This window comes from Mustela lutreola, chromosome 2, assembly GCF_030435805.1.
Source record: "Mustela lutreola isolate mMusLut2 chromosome 2, mMusLut2.pri, whole genome shotgun sequence".
Taxonomy (NCBI): Eukaryota; Metazoa; Chordata; class Mammalia; order Carnivora; family Mustelidae; genus Mustela; species Mustela lutreola.
In genome coordinates, this window is record NC_081291.1 from 155,992,278 (window position 1) to 156,012,138 (window position 19,861).

The following is a 19,861-nucleotide window of genomic DNA, read 5'->3' on the forward strand; positions in this document are numbered from 1 at the left end:
GAAGTCATACAGACTTCAATAAATAGAGACTTCTACCTTCTGAACCTTTTGTGGAGACATCTGATAGAATCTAAGTTATATCCACTCACCTAGCTGCAAGGAAGCCTGAGATCTTAATTTTTTAGGTTTCTAATCTCTCCAGTTATCAGAAGACAAACTAAGAGAATGGACAAGCATTTACTAAATATTATGCTGGCATTGAGTGTTCTGTGTTTCCCTAAAATCCCCTAGTCAGCTTTTTCTCATTCTCCACAGATAATGTTTTCTCCATTCATGATCTTTAATTATAATCTTTATGCATTTCTTACTTCAAATCTGCTGCCATCTGGCTTTCACCCTTCTACTAAAACTTCCTTACAAGATTACAAATAGCCTCCTTATGACTAAATCTAAAGAATTATTCTCTCTATATATTACTTCATTTACCTGTAGTATTTAAAGTGTGACAATTCTTTCATTCTTAAACTTCCTTTTCGTGATCTTTATGTAACCACACTCTCTGTGCACCTTCTTGGTCTCCTTGTTATCTTGTTCCTTTGCCTTTTTTTTTTTTTAATTTATTGATTTTACTTAAGTTTCTATCATTGGTCCTGAATGATCTTATCTAGTTGTTTTAACTACTGTGTCTATACTGATGACTCCTCAATTTATCTTCTGATGGATATCTCTCTCCAGAACCCCTAAATATCCAAATGTCTCATAAATATCTCCTTTTGGATACCACAGACACATTTCAGGTTTAACATGTTCAGAACTGAAGACCACTTCAAAGCTGCCTTCCTTCTGTTTCCTAGTTCAGTGAATGTTAACACCATGCAAATAGCTGCTCAACCTGAAAGTCCAAGAGTAATTTGGACTTCTTCTTCCTCATTCTGCACACCCAATCCTACTTACCAGTCTCTTTAATTTGACATACATATTTACTTTTCATCTTTACTGCTAGTGTTCTAAACCTTCCACTTACATTGATTTAATAGTCTTTCATTGTCCTGCCTCAAATATCTCTGTGTTGCAGCCACATTAAACATTATGGCTGTTAAGTTCTCTGTCTCCCCACTAGAGTGTAAGCTCTGCGAAAATGGGAATCATTTCTGTTATATTCCCCATACTTAAGATAAGAAGAGAATTACTTTATAAATATTCCTAACATTCTGTGTGAGTTTTATACTGTTGTAATGTCTACTTCTATAGCCCTTTTTCTGAAAAACTCAATAAAAATGAACAATTCTGAGGCCCATCTTTATCAATTATAATCATTTTAAAACTTATATTCTGTGTTGAACCTCAAATTGATGAATTAGTATTTTAGTTACAAAAGCATCTAAGTAACAGTTTACTTTATATAAAGAACTATACTTTTTCCCAGAAACCTTGAGATTTTTTTTTTCCTTAACATTTAAGGTCAGCAAAGGAGGCAGAAGACAAAATTAAAAAGGCATTAGAAAAAGGAGAAACTCTTCCTACAGAGGCCAGATTTGATTCCAACTGTATTACACCAGGTAAATTCACTGAGAGAAGAATTCTGAGAGATTGATTTTTTTTTATTTTATTTATTTATTCATCTGAGAGAGAGAGCATGAGCAGAGGAGGGGGGCACAGAGGGAGAGGGAGAGGGAGAAGCAGGCTCCCTGCTCAGCAGGGAGCCACACATGAGTCTCAATCCCAGGACCCTGGGATTATGACCTGAGCATAAAACAGACAGTTAACCAACTGAGCCACCCAGGCACTTCAAATTCTGAGAGATTTAAATGTAAATGTAAATGTAAGGGTTCTGTGTGTGTGTGTGTGTGTGTGTTTTCAAATGTATTATAGCCTTTACTTAATTTGTCCTTAAAATTCCAATTGCTATTTTCCCAGTTGTGTCTCCTCAGGAGATGTTTTGGTCACCTTGATTATAAGTGCTCCTATGAAGACCCACTCTAGAGATTTACAGATGTCGATAAGAGCAGTTGTGGACAGGACTCTCCCAAATGCATAGAACTCCAAACCTGGAAGGATCTTAAAAGATCCCCTGTACTCCCACCATTTATTTGTATGAAAACTGATCCAGTGAGGTTGTGGCTCACCCACTTTCATGTAGCTAGCTATTGTATTCAGGATAAGAAACCCATTCTCCTAGTCTAGAACACTTACTTTTGTACTTCTTAAAGTATAGTTAAAAATTCTAGGATTTTAATGAATTTATCAGTACAATAAGTTTAATTTAACTTTGCAACAACATACACTGTACTTATTAGAACTTTGTCTAACATCATTGCACTCCTTTACTTTGGAAAAAATCTTAAAATCTTATTTACTCATGAATTCTTTACTAACTGTGGTAATTTATCTTTCATTTAAGTGCCTTTATCATAATTGCTTGATTTAGTAACCAGTTTTATCCTAATTATGGTGTAAGACTGCATTGCCATTGACTCTTGACCATCTAAACTTTTTTTGAAACATAATCAACATAGACTCAGTTTCTAGAATAATAATAATTTTCCAGGTAAATAATAGTAATAATAATAGTTGTTACTATTAGCAATCTAAACCTGCGTGCCTTTAAAGAAAAAGTTCAGAATCCTGCAGAGGAAATAGAAGATTGAGTTTCATTAGGGAGTTGAAACTGGTATGAAAATGTGTGAAACATAGTTTGAGGCAGTAGTAAAATTTCTTGACTTATTTATGTGACATTAACTTTATTTTAAGGTGAGCAGAGAAATGAGAAACAGTTGTAATATTTGCAAGAGAAAGGTACAAAATTACTTACTTTTCAAGATAAGCATGAGGGGTGTTGACTTCTTTAGAGATCTTACACCTAGCTATTTCCTGCATACTCAGATCCAAGTTCATGTTGTCCCTGGGAACTCACTCTTTTTATGTCTCTCTCAGATTATAAACTTTTTAAAACTTTTTATTTATAGGGACTGAATTCATGGCCAGGTTACATGAACATCTGAAGTATTTTGTAAATATGAAAATTTCTACAGATAAGTCGTGGCAAGGAGTTACCATCTACTTCTCAGGCCATGAGGTTATTATCTTTTTTTATTTAAAGGGATTTTTTAAAAATTTAACATTTTAAAGCATAGCATTATTACCACATTTTTTTTAAACATATATTTAGACCCCCGGAGAAGGAGAGCATAAAATCATGGAATTTATCAGATCCGAGAAAGCAAAGCCAGATCATGATCCCAACACCAGACATTGTCTTTATGGTTTAGATGCTGACTTGGTAGGTATAATGTTTATTGTTATTATAACCTTATGCCGTTATAATTAAATCTCTAAGAGACTTATGTAAGAAGGTTTCTTGCTGTGGAAACAAATATTTTAGACATAATAAGGATTACTACTTCTGCCATTAGCAAGGTTCTAAAACAATTAGAAAATGAACTCTTTTAAACTATAGTTTATGATCAACAGATCTCTGTAGTCTTCATACTTGACTGATCCTAGTGCTATGAATAGTCTGTTGAGATCAGGTAGAGAGTGCTTTTTACCCTCATGCTTGATACATAACTTTCAATAATACCTGATCGGATAACTCCAAGACCCAGATAAATTTACTGTGCTTTTTTTGTTTTAACTTTTTATTATGGAAATTTTCAAACATAAAGAATACAATATAATGAAACTTCCTATGTCCTTTATCCATCTTAAATAATTTTTAGCTTTAAATAATTTACCTTAAATATTAATTTTCATTTTCTTATTCCTAACCATCTGTCTCCTTTCTCCTACTCCCCTTGACTCTTGAAATATATCCCAGACATTGTATCACTTGGTCTGTAAATATTTTGTAATGTTTCTCTAAAGGAGAAGGATTGTTTAAAAAAAAAATAACCATAATGCCATTATCCTACATAAAATAAAAATTAACAATCAGTGTTTATATACAAATAACCATTTGGTATTCTCATTTCCCTGATAGCTTCTTAAATTTTTGATGTTGTTTTGTTTGAATCAGGATTGAAATAAAATAAACAATATATGTCTCAGTGGCTGATACTTCTCACTAGACTATTTGACTTCTTTGGGCATTAGAATACTATATGAGAAAATTAAATGAAAATGCCCTTTTCCAGTTTTTTTAAATTTTCACATATTAGAGGCATTCTGGACTCTAGAAGAATACTCCATTCATCTGTCATGGAAGAGCTACAGTCTCTAATTTCTTATCCACTTCATCTGGCAAATGGAAAGGTGTGAAAACCAAGAGAAGGTTTTGGGGATTTGGTGTGGTGGGGGGGGTGTGTGTGTGGACAGAATGGCAGTTATAAAGGTCATGTGAGTCTAAGGTAAACATTTTTTCTTAGAAAAGCACACTTTATTCCATAACTAATAAGTGGATCAGATTTTGAAAATTGTATATTTAATGTGCTAATAAATTGTTTTTTTTCCTAAATAAGCATATGTTTTTCTATATTGAAATGTTTTTTAGTTGTTTGTTTCTGTGAACCTGATACTATTAAAATTAGAGAATAGAAACATTTTAATCATTTTTCAACAGATTATGCTTGGATTAACAAGTCATGAGGCACATTTCTCTCTTTTAAGAGAAGAAGTTCGGTTTGGTGGCAAAAAGACACAAAGGTAAATTATATTGCAATTAAGGAAAAGAAAGTACAGCAATTAAATTAAGGACAGTAATCGTCTAACAGAAAAATGATCTGTAAAGATTTTCTCCCATTCCACAGTTGACTTTTTACTCTGCTTTTAGTGTCATTTGATGTACAAAATTTTTTAAATTATGCCAATGTCCAGTTTATTTTTCTCTTTTATTTCTTGTACTTATAATATAATGCCAAGAGATTGCCAGATCTAATGTTATAAAGCTTTTCCCCATTTTAAGAGTTTTGTAGTTTTAGCCCTTACACTTAGGTCTTTGATCCATGTTAATTCTGTATATGATGTAAGGTAAGGGTCAACTTCATTCTTTTGCATGTGAATATCAGTTTTCCCAAAATCACTTTTTGAAAAAACTATCTTTTCCCCCATTAAATCGTCTTGGCACCTTGGTCAAAAATTGCCTGACCATTTATGCACAGGTTTATTTCCGGGCTCTGTATTCTATTGACTTGATCTTTATGTTTGTCTTTATGCCAGTACCACTGGTAATAAAGTATTTTGATTACTGAAACTTTGTAATAAGTTTTGAAATCAGAAAGGGTAAGACCTCCAACTTTGTTCTCCTTTTTCAGGATTATTTTGGCTATTTGGAGTCTTGTGAGATTAACAATTTTTAGGATTTTTTTTGTTTTGTTTTTGTGGAAAACATCATTGGGATTTTGATTGGGATGACATTGATTATATAGATTTTTTTGGCTACTATTTACAGCTTCGTAATAAATCTTCTAATCCATTAATGCAGAATCTTTTTCCATTCTTTAATTTTTTTCTGCAGCATTTTGTAGTTTTAGTATATAAGTCATTTGCCAGCTTTTTTTTTCTTGTTTTTCCTTTTATTTTAAAAAAATTAATGCAGTCACCATGCTATACATTAATTACATCTCCAGGACTTACTTATCTTACAACTGAATACTTCCATCTTAGGACCACCTTCCCCTATTCCTCACTCCCTAAGTTCAGTTTTTTGCCTCTGTTTTTTTTTTTTTTTTTTTTTTTTTTTTGTGTGTGTGTGTGTGTGTGTGTGTGTGTGTGTGTTCTTGGTCAAGTTTATTCCCAAGTGTTTTATTCTTTTGGATGGTATTCTAAATGGAATTGTTTCTTAATTTCTTTTTTGGGTTATTCGTTGCTGGAATGTAGAAACACAGCTGATTTTTATGTGTTGATCTTACTTCCTACAGCTACACTGAATTCATTCTTTGGTCCTAGTAGCTTTTGTGGATTCTGTGGGATTTTCTGTATATGGAATCATGGCGTCTGTAAATAGAGATAGTTTTCTTCTTTTTCAATTTGTGTATCTCTTATTTCTTTGCTTGCCTAATTGCCCTGGCTTGGACTTCAAGTACAATGCTTGAAGCTCTAGTGGAAATGGGCTATAGCTATAGTGAAAATGGGCATCCTTGTCTTGTTCCTGTTCTTAGGAGGAAGGCCTTCAGTCTTCTACCATCAACATATTAGATGTGAATTTTTCATAAATTCCCTTTTTTATATTAAGGAGATTCCCTTCTATCCCTACTTGGCTGAGTACTTTTATCATAGAAGGGTATTGATTTTGATAAATGTTTTCTTTGCTAGTTGATTGTATGGTATTTTTTCCTTTGTTTATTAGTGTGATCTATTACATTCATTTATTTTCTTATGTTGAGCTGTCCTTGTATTTCTGGGCTAATCCACTTGCTCTGGTATCTGATCTATTTAAAGTACAACTGTCAATTTATATTCTTACTTCTGGTTAAAGTTGGAGTATGGGCCAATAGCTAAGGCATATAGACCCCTAAACCAAGCCAGGGAAAGATAAGAGGAAAGAAATGATGGTGCCTCACCATTGAAGCCTTAGACTGTACTTCAGTAGGCAGAAAAGTATATATACTCACTTATCTGTATGCTTCATGCTGGTGGCTAACCTTAAATGGGCCAGATCCCATGGTTTCTCATATCTGTTATATCTTATTTAGGCTTTCTTAATTCTGAGCATCTTTCCACAGAAAGCATAATGCAGACAAATTATTTTGAACTTTATGTTACATCTATTATAATTATACTTTTATGTTTATACTACCTTAGAGATTTCATATAAATTACTTGCCTGGATTACAAGAATTAATTATCTTCTAATGATAAGTTTTATTTTAAACATTGCTGCATTTTAAAATTTGAGCCTTAAAGATATAATTAATTCTTTGTTGATCATCTGATTAATTACAGGGTATGCGCACCAGAAGAAACCACATTTCACCTCCTACACTTGTCTTTAATGAGAGAGTATATTGACTATGAGTTTTCAGTACTGAAAGTAAGTATTAATACAGCTGTGAACCAAAGATGTGTTAGAAGGAATTTCCATACGATTTGATTTTTTCTCCATTTTGCTGTAGGACAAGATCTCTTTTAAATATGATATTGAAAGGATAATAGATGATTGGATTTTGATGGGATTTCTTGTTGGGAATGATTTTATCCCTCATCTACCTCATTTACATATTAATCATGATGCACTGCCTCTTCTTTATGGAACATATATTACCATCCTGCCAGAACTTGGTGGTAAGAAAAGTTTAATATTCATTGGAGGCCACTTTTATTAAGCACTCAGCTAATCCTAAAAATTTCACTCAGTTTATTAGATTATTGCATGCACAATTATATTAGGGAAAAAATTGGGGGTTTCCTTTGGTCTAAGGCACCAAGCTCTGGGGTTATAATTTTCAGTGGCTCACAAGCAAAGAAAATGACAAGAGTTAGGAGGCCTCATGTATTGGTATCTGACTCATCTCTGCCTTTGGTTATTTAAGAAAGCCATCAGAAGTTGTTGATTTCACTTATTAAATCACAGAAGTTCATTTTTCTGAATGGATAGGTATTAGAGTATTTAATAGGGAAAGCTTTTTCAATTAAAATGAGGAATCGATAAACAATGGTGAATGCTGAATAAAACAGCAGAATAGCAGGGTATTAGTTCTTCTCAAGTTAACATATTAAATGAATAATCTTGATAGATTTTAGAACATATTTAATTAACTATTAGCAGATGTCAGAAAGTGGGAGGATTATTATGTGAACCTGGAATTTCTTTTATTTTGCTTTAGTTGTTACATAGTTCATAGAAACTAGAGTCAGTTATATAGTTTTTTCTTGATTAGTGGAGTGCCAGTACTCAACATTTTATAAAAAGAGTTTTGTAGAATTGTTTAGAAAAAATAGTGTCAGCTTTTAGTACAAATTTAGATTTTGTTCCTTTTAGGTTATATTAATGAAAGTGGGCATCTCAACTTACCTCGATTTGAGAAATACCTTGTGAAACTATCAGATGTAAGTAACTAGATATTTTTATTTTCTTGTCCCAAGTAGAGATAAGTGGTCAGAAAACAGTTACATAGTGTCGGAAGAAAAAGTTGTGGTACTTCTACTCCACTTGATCATTCTTTATAATTTCACCTAATTTTATTTTTATCTGCTTTTTATTTTTCATTTTCATACTAGTAGATGAGGTCCCCATGTGCACAAAAAAGTAACATTCTTTGATTTCCTATGCCCCAGAAGTAGAACTGGTAAAAGTTTGGGTTGTATTTTTCCAGGCATACTCAAATTATTTTTAAATGAATTTAAATGTTTCTGTACAGTTTGATCGGGAACACTTCAGTGAAGTTTTTGTGGACCTAAAGTGGTTTGAAAGCAAAGTTGGTAACAAGTACCTCAATGAAGCAGCAGGTGTTGCAGCAGAAGAAGCCAAGATCTACAAGGAAAAGAAAAAACCAAAGGTGTTCATTTTTTTAGGTGTCCTTTCAATTTTTTAGCTATAAAAGTAAAACTGATATTCCTTGTTCCTCATTTTCTTTCTTATGGTTTTGAGGGTTGCCTTATTTCATTTTCATTTCTTATTTTCTCCTATTGAACATTTAAAAAAATTTTTTTGGTTTCTTCTCTATTAGATCCTGTCATTTAAATCTGATGTTCAAAAACCAAATTCTTATTTTTTACTTTTGAAGAAGAACATTGTGTTTTCTTTGTTCATTCATCCTATTAATAAGTGTAGAACAACTTCTAAATAAAAGAGCCCAGAAAATTAGTTATCTTTTTAAAAAATGTGGGTATTTATAGCATCTAATAGTGAGACATCAACTAGATCAGTGATTTTTCTCAAGAAATAATTTATATATAAAATCATATACAAGGTACCTGGGTGGCTCAGTCATTAAGCGTCTGCCTTCGGCTCAGATCATGATCCTTGGGTCCTGGGATCCAGCCCCTAATGGGGCTCCCTGCTCAGCGGGAAGCCTCCCACTCCCTTTGCTTGTGTTCCCTCTCTCACTGTGTCTCTCTCTGTCAAGTAAATAAAATCTAAAAAACAAAACAAAAAGGGGTTTCTGGGTGGCTTAGTGGGTTAAAGCCTCTGCCTTGGGCTCAGGTCATGATTCCAGGGTCCTGGGATCAGGTCCCGCACCAGGTTCTCTGCTCAGAGGGGAGCCTGCTTCCCCACGTCTCTCTCTCTGCCTGCCTCTGCCTAATTGTGATCTCTGTCTGTCAAATAAATAAATAAATAAATAAAGATTTAAAAAAAAAAAAAAGCAATAGGCTAGTTTAAGAGTAAATAAATAATAGCACAATAGCTAATGCTAGTGCTCAATAATTAATTATTTATTATTTTATTATTGTTAGAACACATAAATAATAGAATCAGTTAGAATATGTTAATACCCTATAAAACATCACTAATAAGCTCTAAAGAATGTCTTATATGTGTTAGCTCAGAAAATAAACCTCTTCTGAAATTTTCCTCAGCCTATTCATAATTCTTTTCTGATAAAATTGAGGAGTTTCCTGCACTCTCCTTGCCATACTGGTTCTATTTAGGTTCAAGGCTAGTAACTCTTGCTCCAGAAGGGCATTTATCCTAATTTTCTCTACTGTAGTCCTTCTACTTGATTAGATTTTTCTTAGTGAAACTTAGGAGCAGTCCATTTGCATTCTACTGTGTTTTTGCTCTTAAGGAAATAGTCTCAGAAACTTTTTGGGAATCTGTACTTTACTCACAAAACTTACACATCAGTAATACCTGGCTCCACCCATCTCAGCCCAGTCCTTAAGCTTCACAAGTCTTCCGGCATATGTAGTTACTATTAAAGACATTGGCAAAATGGGAGGAACTAGAGGAAAAGCCCAAGCACAGGAAGTTAGCTGAGACTCTAGTTTGGATGAACAAAGGGAAATGGGAATAAGGGAGTCACTGGCAGTAGATAGGCAATCAGAAAATAGAAGAGAGAAGAGTTGAGATCACAAGGGCAGAAAAACAGCTGGGCAGGAATATGAAGAATGTGATGAGATGGGAAAACTATAGAAAAACGAATGAGTTGCATGAGAAATATTTAGAAGTGGAGATAGAAAACAGAGTTATAAGAATGATGAAATCCAGAGATACAGAAAACATGTAATATTTGTAATCATTGGATTCAATTATAAACAAATAGATTATATTAACTCAATAGGTGAGAATTACCCATTACATATTTTTGATAGGCCTGAATATTAAGTTCTACATGATAAAGATTTAGAAAACAAGTGATATAAAACCAAAAACACTTAAACATAGTATTTGCAGATTATTTTTTGAATGAACTTTTACAGTGTTGTCACTTAAGGATCAGTCAGTTCTTTCTAGTATTTTTTAAATCTCTGTAATCAACTGTCTTACTTTGAAATATATCTTGCCATTAATTTTATATTGATTTGTAATTTTTGTAGGGCCAGGAAAACGCCATTTGTTGGGCTGCTTTAGACAAAAGTGGAGAAGTGGTAACTTCTAAGGGTAAGTACAAACTCTGTATTCTTTTTTTTTTTTTGACAGGATAGTTACTATCTTTCCTTAGTAAGTACTAATTCAATAATATTGGATAGAATAGATTTCTATGTTAGTTTTTAAGCATTTGCTTTGATAAATATTTACCAGACCATAAATAGAAAAACAGAATATTTATAATTTTCAGCCACTATTTTTCTGGCTTTTTTTCCAGATAATTTAGAAGATGAGACTGAAGATGATGACCTATTTGAAACTGAGTTTAGACAATATAAAAGAACATATTACATGACGAAGATGGGAGTTGATGTAGTGTCTGAGTATGTTTTTACCAATGTTTTTACTTTAAAATAGAAAAAATTAGATTTTGTGGTTCTTCAAAAAACAGCATAATTTTGATAGTTAAGGTAGTGGGCGAGGAGAATTTTTTGGTTATAGAAATTATTGTAGTGTCAATCTTTCAACTGCTGTGATTTTGGAATAGGTGATAACTGACATGTGTTATATTCCTGTAGTAAAAAGTTGCCAAGTAGGGACACCTGGGTGGCTCAGTCAGTTGGATATCTGCCTTCAGCTCAGATCATGATCCCAAGGTCCTGGTACCGAATCTCAAGTCAGACTCCTTGCTCAACAGGGAGCCTGCTTCTTCCTCTGCCTGGCATTCCCAGTCACTCGCTCTCTCTTTCTCTCTGACAAGTAAATAAATAAAATCTTTAGGGGCGCCTGGGTAGCTCAGTGGGTTAAAGCCTCTGTTTTCAGCTCAGGTCATGATCCCAGGGTCCTGGGATCAAGCCCTGTATCAGGCTTTGTGCTCACCTGGGAGCCTGCTCCCACCCCACACCTGACTCTCTGCCTACTTGTGATCTCTGTCTGTCAAATAAATAAAATCTTAAAAAAAAATTTTTAAATATAATAAAATAAAATCTAAAAAAAAAGAAGTTGGCAAGTAGAAAACAATTTGTTTTTTGCCCCTTCCATTTTCTGGACTCCCGTCAAACTCATCTCAGACGCTACCTGGCTTAGTCCCAAGTTAATAATCTAGCTCAGTATCATGCTTAGCGAAATAAGTCAAGCAGAGAAAGACAACTATCATATGATCTCCCTGATATGAGGAAGTGGTGATGCAACATGGGAGCTTAAGTGGGTAGAAGAAGAATCAATGAAACAAGATGGAATTGGGAGGGAGACAAACCATAAGTGAGTCTTAATCTCACAAAACAAACTGAGGGTTGCTGGGGGGAGGGGGGTTGGGAGAAGGGGGTGGGATTATGGACATTGGGGAGGGTATGTGCTTTGGTGAGTGCTGTGAAGTGTGTAAACCTGGTGATTCACAGACCTGTACCCCTGGGGATAAAAATATATGTTTATAAAAAATAAAAAAATTTAACAAAAATAATAATCTAGCTCAAACGTTCCTTAAGAAGTTGACCTCTAGAATGGTAGATTTCATACCTTTTTTTTAAAAAGATTTATTTATTTATTTATTTGACAGACAGAGATCACAAGTAGGCAGAGAAGCAGGCAAAGAAAGAGGAGGAAGCAGGCTCCCCACAGAGCAGAGAGCCTGACGCGGGGCTTAATCCCAGGACCCCAAGATCATGACCCGAGCCAAAGGCAGAGGCTTAACCCACTGAGCCACCCAGGTGCCTCAGACTTCATACTTTTAAACTGCAACCCGCAGTATGAACTATGTATGTTTGTATTTTATTTAATTAAAATCTTGAGCGGTTACCAAGAACCAAGTGTTATTCTAAACATTTAAAAAATATTGACTTACTTAATTCTCACAACAATTCTTCAAGATAAATAAGTTATTATTATTTTACAATAGAAGAAATTAAGGAATGGAAAGGCTTTTTTTAAGGCAGGTTCATTTTTTTTTTTTTTAAGATTTTATTTTTAAGTAGTCTCTACACCCAGTATGGGGCCCAAATTTACAATCCCATGATCAAGAGTTGCATGCTGGGCGCTTGAGTCATTAAGTGGCTGCCTTTGGCTCAAGTTGTGAACCCAGAGTCCTGGGATCGAGACCCATGTTAGGCTTCCTGCTCCGTTGGAAGCCTATTTCTCCCTCTCCCACTTCCCCTGCTTGTGTTCCCTCTTTCACTGTCAAATAAGTAAATAAAATCTCTTAAAAAGATTTTATTTATTTATTTATACTCTACCAACTGAGTCAGCCAGGCACTCCAACGATTTGAGAAACTTGCCCAAGGTGGCATAGTCAGTGACAGAGCCAGAATTTGAACATAGGCGATCTGGCTCCTGAGTTAATCCTCTCTCTCTCTCTCTTTTTTAAGTTTATTTTTTTAAGTAATCTCTACACCCAGCATGGGGCCCAAACTCACGACCTCAAGATCAAGGGTCACATGCGCTACTGACTGAGTCAGCTTAGGCGCCCCCAGTTAATATTCTCTAACCACTAGATGAGACTGCTTCTCCATAAGAGAGATAAGAGTTTCATGAAATACTGTGTACCCTTTTACTTGCTTAGATATTATACTTAGATATTTTCTATACTATAATTTTTACTTTTCTTTTAATATAATAAAGCACTAAATATTAGATCTTTTCTGTAATCTGTCCAGAGATAGACTTTCAGACATTGCTTTCTGTACACTCAGACTGTCTTCCATTCTAGTCTAGATGTAGTATTTCTTATCCCTTTTCATACTGACCTCCAGGAACTAGAGGTATAGGAATTCTAGTACAGTTCACCAGCTCATTTGAAGCTTTGTCAAGTACCATTAGCATGTAAGACTTGAGAAATAAAATATTTAAAAATAGTTATGCTTTTAATCTTTTATTCTTTAATCCTTATATTTCCTTGATTACAGTTATGTAGCACTGTAATATGTGCTGTAGGCACTAAATCCTTAATTTGATAGCTAACAAATCTTATTTTATTTATTTTTTTTAAGTTTTTTTTTTTTAAGATTTTTATTTATTTATTTGACAGAGAGAGATCACAAGTAGGCAGAGAGGCAGGCAGAGAGAGAGGAAGGGAAGCAGGCTCCCTGCTGAGCAGAGAGCCCGATGCGGGACTCAATCCCAGGACCCTGAGATCATGACCTGAGCCAAAGGCAGCGGCTTAACCCACTGAGCCACTCAGGCACCCACAAATCTTATTTTATTTCCCTTCCTTTTTTATATTAAAATGTAGACTTATGAAAATAATGATACCATTTGCTTGCCTAACAAATAAACAAATCTTTTAAAATTCTTATATTCAGTGTTGGTCCAGAAGTGATGATGGTAGTATTCTTTCCCATTTACTGGTGAAAATATAAATTATTTGGGGAAGTACATATCCAGAAGTCTTTAAAATATTTACCCCTTTGGGGCTCCTGGGTGGCTCAGTTGTTAAGTGCCTGCCCTGGGCTCAGATCATGATCCCAGGGTCCTGGGATCGAGCCCCACATCCGGCTCCCCACTCCATGGGAGCCTGCTTCTCTCTCTTCCATTCCCCCTACTTCTGTTCCCTCTCTAGCTGTGTCTTTCTCTGTCAAATAAATAAATCTTTATGAAAAAAATATATATTTATCCCTTTGACACAAGAATTCTAATTATTACTCTGTCTTAAAAATATAAACTTAAACACAGAAGATCCTTATACACAAGGATGTTTATTACAGTTTTTTATAATAGTACAAAATTAGAAATGATCTACCTGTCCTCATAATCATGTCTGCTTCCTCTGTATCATACCATCTTGCCATTACACTGTCTTCAGAATCTGTAGAACTGCTAAACTGTAATTTATAAAAAGTTTGTAACAGGGGCGCCTGGGTGGCTCAGTGGGTTAAGCCGCTGCCTTCAGCTCAGGTCATGATCTCAGGGTCCTGGGATCGAGTCCCGCATCGGGCTCTCTGCTCAGCAGGGAGCCCGCTTCCCTCTCTCTCTCTCTGCCTGCCTCTCCATCTACTTGTGATTTCTCTCTGTCAAATAAATAAATAAAATCTTAAAAAAAAAAAAAGTTTGTAACAATTTAGGAAGATACTTATAGTATATTATTAAGCACAAATTTCAAAAGCAGGACACAAAATCATGTATACAGTATTCTCTCATTAATATTGAACAAAAATCCAACCAACCTAGGCATAGAAAAAAGACTGAAAAGAAACATACCAAATATAATAGTGATTGCTCTAAGGTGATTAAAAATGCTTTTCTTGGGTGTCTGGGTGGCTCAGTGGCTGAGCGACTACCCTCAGCTCAGGTCATGATCCCTGAGTCGCAGGATCGAGTCCCACATCGGTCTCCCAGTAACATGGGGAGTCTGCTTCTCCCTCTGACCTTCTCCCCTCTCGTGCTCTCTCTCACTGTCTCTATCTCAAATAAACAAATAAAATCTTTTAAAAAATGCTTTTCTTCATTATCTAGATTTTTAATAATGAAAACATATCTTTTAATGAAAATTTAATATGCTTCATTTTCAAAAGTATACCTCCTAGAAATATTGAGATCTGGAATTTCTAACTGGCATCTCTACCTAAATTTTGGTAATAGCCACTAGCAGGTTTACAGCTACTTTTTGGCTTTCATCCAAGTGTCATGGGCGTGTGGGTGTGTGTATATGTATTTTACCTTAAATGATGGTCTTTGAGAAAGAAAGGATTACAGGGAATATTATTCCATAAATACAGCATTTTTCAAAGTGTGTTCTAGCTGCTATAACCAGATTCTGTGATCTTCCTGATTTCCTCCTGTGATTTTTCTTAGGCGTCCTCCCAGCTAAAGTTTCCCATTCCAGTCTCCCATCACACCCTAACTATTTAGGACAGTAGTGCCACTTTATAGAAAGCTTCATGGGCCAAATCCTCAAACTTTAAACTGCAGGCATAGTACATTGACTGAAAAAATATGCACAGTAGGTTTAAGTATTGTGATAGACAGTTTAGGAAAACTATAAGGCAAATCTTTAACCTGACAGGATGGAATTTGTTCTAAATACTATTTTGGACTTTTTCTGATTACAATTTTTAGCTTATTCATTGATTATATAAAACATGTGAGGCAGAGTGTATCAGCAGATATCATGCTCTAAAGACAAATGGCCTGTCTTCAAAAATTAACATTATAATGAAAATATTCTTTTAATTTTCAGTGACTTTCTGGCTGATCAAGCTGCATGTTATGTTCAGGCAATACAGTGGATTTTGCACTATTACTATCATGGAGTTCAGTCCTGGAGCTGGTGAGGAATACAAACAAAAATAAAGTTTTAATTTTTTTTTTTTTTTTTTAAATAATGGTTGGTTCTCCTATAATCTCATTTGGAGATCTCTTTTCTCTTTATTTCTACTTATGGTGGCATTTTTAAAAAGATACACACAACCAAGTTTAAATGAAATATAGGTAATCTTTTCTTATATGAAAGTACTTTTTAAAGACCTCTGTGTACAAAGATACTTCCAGCCCTAGCAGATGGCCAATGATGAAATCTCTTTCAATCTAAGGATTTAAAATTCTCTCTCATGATGAATCAACTGTGACAGAGTCTTAATAATTATTAGGTCTGAGTGATAATTATATAGGGCTGTTCATTATATTCGTTGCTACATTATTGTGTGTTTGAAGAAATTTTTCTGTCAAGAGTGATTACTAAAGAATAGGTTATTTGAATGTTAGATTGGGAAGGGTAAAGAAGAAGAAAATAATTATTTACTTTCCTAGAAATAGTAATAATTTTCCATTTCTGTCATGTTTCCTATTCCAGAAAGTTCTGTCTACATTTCTGAACCATCTGAATAGAAAAATAACAAAACAAAATATGATGCAGGAAAAAGTAGAGACTTTTAAATGATGAGATTGTTCTGTTTTGTTTTGTTTTGCTTTGCCAACACCTTTACTAGGCTTTGTTTTAAAGCACCATACATCAAAACACACCAGTACAAATTATGTTTATTAATACATGAAAGATTTTTAAAAGATTTTAAAAAAATTAAGGAAATACAACATTTGTTGCCATCACATGATCTAAATAAGCTAATACTGATTTCTTAAAAAAAAAGTAATAGTACTTTGGGTGATCTTTTTTTTTCTTTAGAGTTATTGCTCTGTTGTTAAAAAGGAAAAGTGTATATTTAATATTGACCTGTTGCATAAAGTTGCCAATTGTTTAAAACCTGGTTTTGTTTTACAGGTATTATCCCTACCATTATGCACCTTTCCTGTCTGATATCCGTAACATCAGTACACTCAAAATCCATTTTGAACTAGGAAAACCTTTTAAGCCATTCGAACAGCTTCTTGCTGTACTTCCAGCAGCTAGCAAAAATTTACTTCCTACATGCTACCAGGTGGGTTTTAAAATTAAATGTTTGTATGTCCTTTTTGATACTTAGGAGTTCCTCATATAAGAGATGATGACTCGAGCCAAAGGTAGCCACTTAACAACTGAGCCGCCAAAACACCCCAGATTCTTGGATTTTAGAAATTTTTTCTTTCTAAATTATCTTAGATACAGTTCTTACATTACTTACCAAAATCAACTGATGAGGACTCAAAAGTTCATAAGTAAATTAAGTTTAAAAATGGAGGACTGTTGGAAGCCTGTGAAATTAAGTCTGAGAACAGAATTTAAGTGGGCCTTATAGAGTGATAAGACAATGAAAGATAGAAGTGGTAAAGTTGAAAGTAAAGTAAAGTAAAGTGAAGTAGTGACCTACATAACTAGGTCACTACAATGGGAAAGTAAGAGTAGCTTAGAAGTCTCATAGTTGAAAATCACAATATAGCAAGTATATTGCAGCATTTCTAAGATGTAAAAATTTAGCTTTGCTTATGCTTAGGAATTTTAAACTGTAACAAGTAAATATTGTAAATATATTAACAAAAAGTTATATTGATATTTGTTCTTAAATTTCTATTACTCTTTTATATTTCCATAGCACTTGATGACCAGTGAAGACTCACCAATTATAGAATATTATCCACCTGATTTTAAAACTGACCTAAATGGGAAACAACAGGAATGGGAAGCTGTGGTACTAATACCTTTTATTGATGAGGTCAGTGCATGAAGTAGTTATGTATATGCATATATTCTTTCTTTCTTTCAAGTTTTTATTTAAATTCCAGTTAGTGTGATATTAGTTATAGGGGTAGAATTTGGTGATTCATCAATTACTGATACCTGATGCTCATCACAACACTTGTCCTCCTTAATCCCCATCACCTGCTTAACCTGACACCCTGCCCACCTCCTCTCCAGTAAACATCAGTTTTTCTATAATTAAGAGTTGTTTTCTCGGTTTGACTTTTTCCCCCATGTTCATTTGTTTCTTAAAGTCTGCATATGAGTGAAACCATATGGTATTTGTCTTTCTCTGACTTATTTCACTTAGCATAGTATTCTAGCTCCAGCTATGTCATTGTTATGACAAGAGTTCATTCTTTTTATCTGAGTAATATTCCATATTATATATATACACCACATCTTTATCCATTCAGCAGTCGATGGACATTAGGCTCTTCCAAGGTTCAGCTGTTGTTGATAATGCTGCTATAAACATCAGGGTGCATTTATCCATTTAAATTAGTATTATTATATCCTTTAGATAAATACGTAAAGGTATTTACTACCAGATCATAGTGTAGTTCTGTTTTTCATTTTTTGAGGAACCTCCATACAGTTTTCCAAAGTAGCTGCATCAGTTTACATTCCCACCAACAGTGTAAGAGTGTTCCCCTTTCTTCACATCCTTGCCAACACATGTTATTTCCTTTGTTATTAATTTTAACCCTTCTGACTGGTGGGAGTTGATATCTTATTACAGTTTTGATTTGTATTTCACTGATGATGAGCGATGGTGAACATCTTTCCATTTATATGCATATATTTTTAATCAGATTATTTCACATAAATTAATGAGCAGTGGGTTTCAATCACCATTTATGTTTTATTAATGAGATTTCACTACTCCCTTCTTCATTATGTGCATAAAAACTTCTAGGTATGCCAATTATAAGAAAGTTGAAGTGGCTTTACTAACATTAGAAAAATAGGACTAAGGAGTATTACCAGAGATCAAGAAGAAATTTCATATAGATTAAAAAGTCAAGTCAGTTTGGGGCACCTGGCTAACTCAATCAGTAGAGCATGTGACTCTTGATCTTGGGGTTGTGAGTTCAAACCTCATGTTGGACATAGAGATTACTTAAAAAAAAAAAAAAGTTCATCAAGAAGATATAAAAATCCTGAATGTACGTGTACATTATAACAGAGTTTCAAATACATAAAGCTATCAGAATTGAAAGGAAAGAAAAATTCAAAGGAAATTTGAAAATATTGTGATCTAAATGATAATAAAAACACAACATAATTTGTGTGATGAAGCTAAAGTAGTGTTTTAAGGGGCATTTAAGTTTCTAGATGGTTACACTGAACAAAAAAAAAGTCTCACAATAAATTACCTAAGCTTCCTACCATAAGAAGCTAAAAATGCAAGAGAAATTAAACCCAAACAAAACAAAATGAAGGAAATAATAAAGATAGGAACAGAAATCCATAGAAAATGAACGAACAATAGAGGAAAAATCAATGGAACCAAAAGCTCTGAAAATAAATTATCAAAAGAAGTGTCCTCTCAGGAGGAAAAAAAAACTGACGTGTTTATGGAGCGGAGAAAACAAGTGTTTATTCACACCTTATTAGTTGTTTTTTTTAAATATAAATATTTTTATTTATTTATTTGACAGAGAGAGATCACAAGTAGGCAGAGAGGCAGGCAGGGGGTTGGGGATCAGGCTCTCTGCTCAGCAGGGCTGATGCAGGGCTCAATCCCAGGACCCTGAGATCATGATCCGAGCCAAAGGCAGAGGCTTCAACCCACTGAGCCACCCAGGCACCCCTCTTTTTGAAAACTTTTTATATTTTGAATGTGAAGAAGGATTAGACTCAAATTTTGAATGTGACATTGGAGAAGAAAATAGGATGTAACTAAATACCATTGTCAATGAACAGTAATTATAGAAATTCAATTTACTATGTATTTCCTGAAAAACGGTTACTGATTTTTTATATTGATATTTACAATATCAGTAGTATCTTAGAATCAAGAAATTATGGTATAATACTATCTGTTTTGTTCTGTAATCTTTTCTAGATTTTGCTACTTCTTTCCTCTTTATACCACTTTTTCTGTAAATGTTCTGAAAATGGCATAGATCATTATTGAACTAAAAGTCTAGGAGGCCAGTCTGGAAACTAGTTCATCAGTTTCTAATAGAGTTAAACATACATTTACTGTCCAACCCAGCAGTCACACTACTGGATATTTATCCCAGAGAAACGAAAATTATGTCCACACAGGAAAACCTATACACGAAAGTTTAGAGCAATTTATTTGTAATAATCCCAAACTGGAAAAAATGCAAATGCCCTTAAATGAGTGAGTAGATAAATTGTAGTATATCCATATGGTGGAATATTACTCAGCAATATAAAGAACT

At 34.1% G+C, this 19,861-nt stretch overlaps 1 protein-coding gene across 3 annotated transcripts in view; it reads left to right on the top strand.

Annotated features, from left to right (window-relative positions):
* The window catches only part of XRN1 (5'-3' exoribonuclease 1), a 103,824-nt gene that overhangs the window by 11,633 nt on the left and 72,330 nt on the right, over positions 1-19,861 (top strand). For 2 of the 3 annotated variants that reach the window (XM_059163878.1, XM_059163879.1), the window contains exons 3-15: positions 1,402-1,499; positions 2,907-3,016; positions 3,110-3,220; positions 4,499-4,581; positions 6,820-6,907; positions 6,990-7,158; positions 7,856-7,923; positions 8,235-8,372; positions 10,354-10,417; positions 10,623-10,728; positions 15,513-15,602; positions 16,551-16,707; positions 17,299-17,418. In XM_059163878.1, the coding sequence (XP_059019861.1) occupies positions 1,402-1,499; positions 2,907-3,016; positions 3,110-3,220; positions 4,499-4,581; positions 6,820-6,907; positions 6,990-7,158; positions 7,856-7,923; positions 8,235-8,372; positions 10,354-10,417; positions 10,623-10,728; positions 15,513-15,602; positions 16,551-16,707; positions 17,299-17,418 (1,402 nt within the window). Of the gene's footprint in view, positions 1-1,395; positions 1,500-2,906; positions 3,017-3,109; positions 3,221-4,498; positions 4,582-6,819; positions 6,908-6,989; positions 7,159-7,855; positions 7,924-8,234; positions 8,373-10,353; positions 10,418-10,622; positions 10,729-15,512; positions 15,603-16,550; positions 16,708-17,298; positions 17,419-19,861 lie in introns of those variants that run through there. The other variant, XM_059163880.1, reaches the window with a different exon arrangement.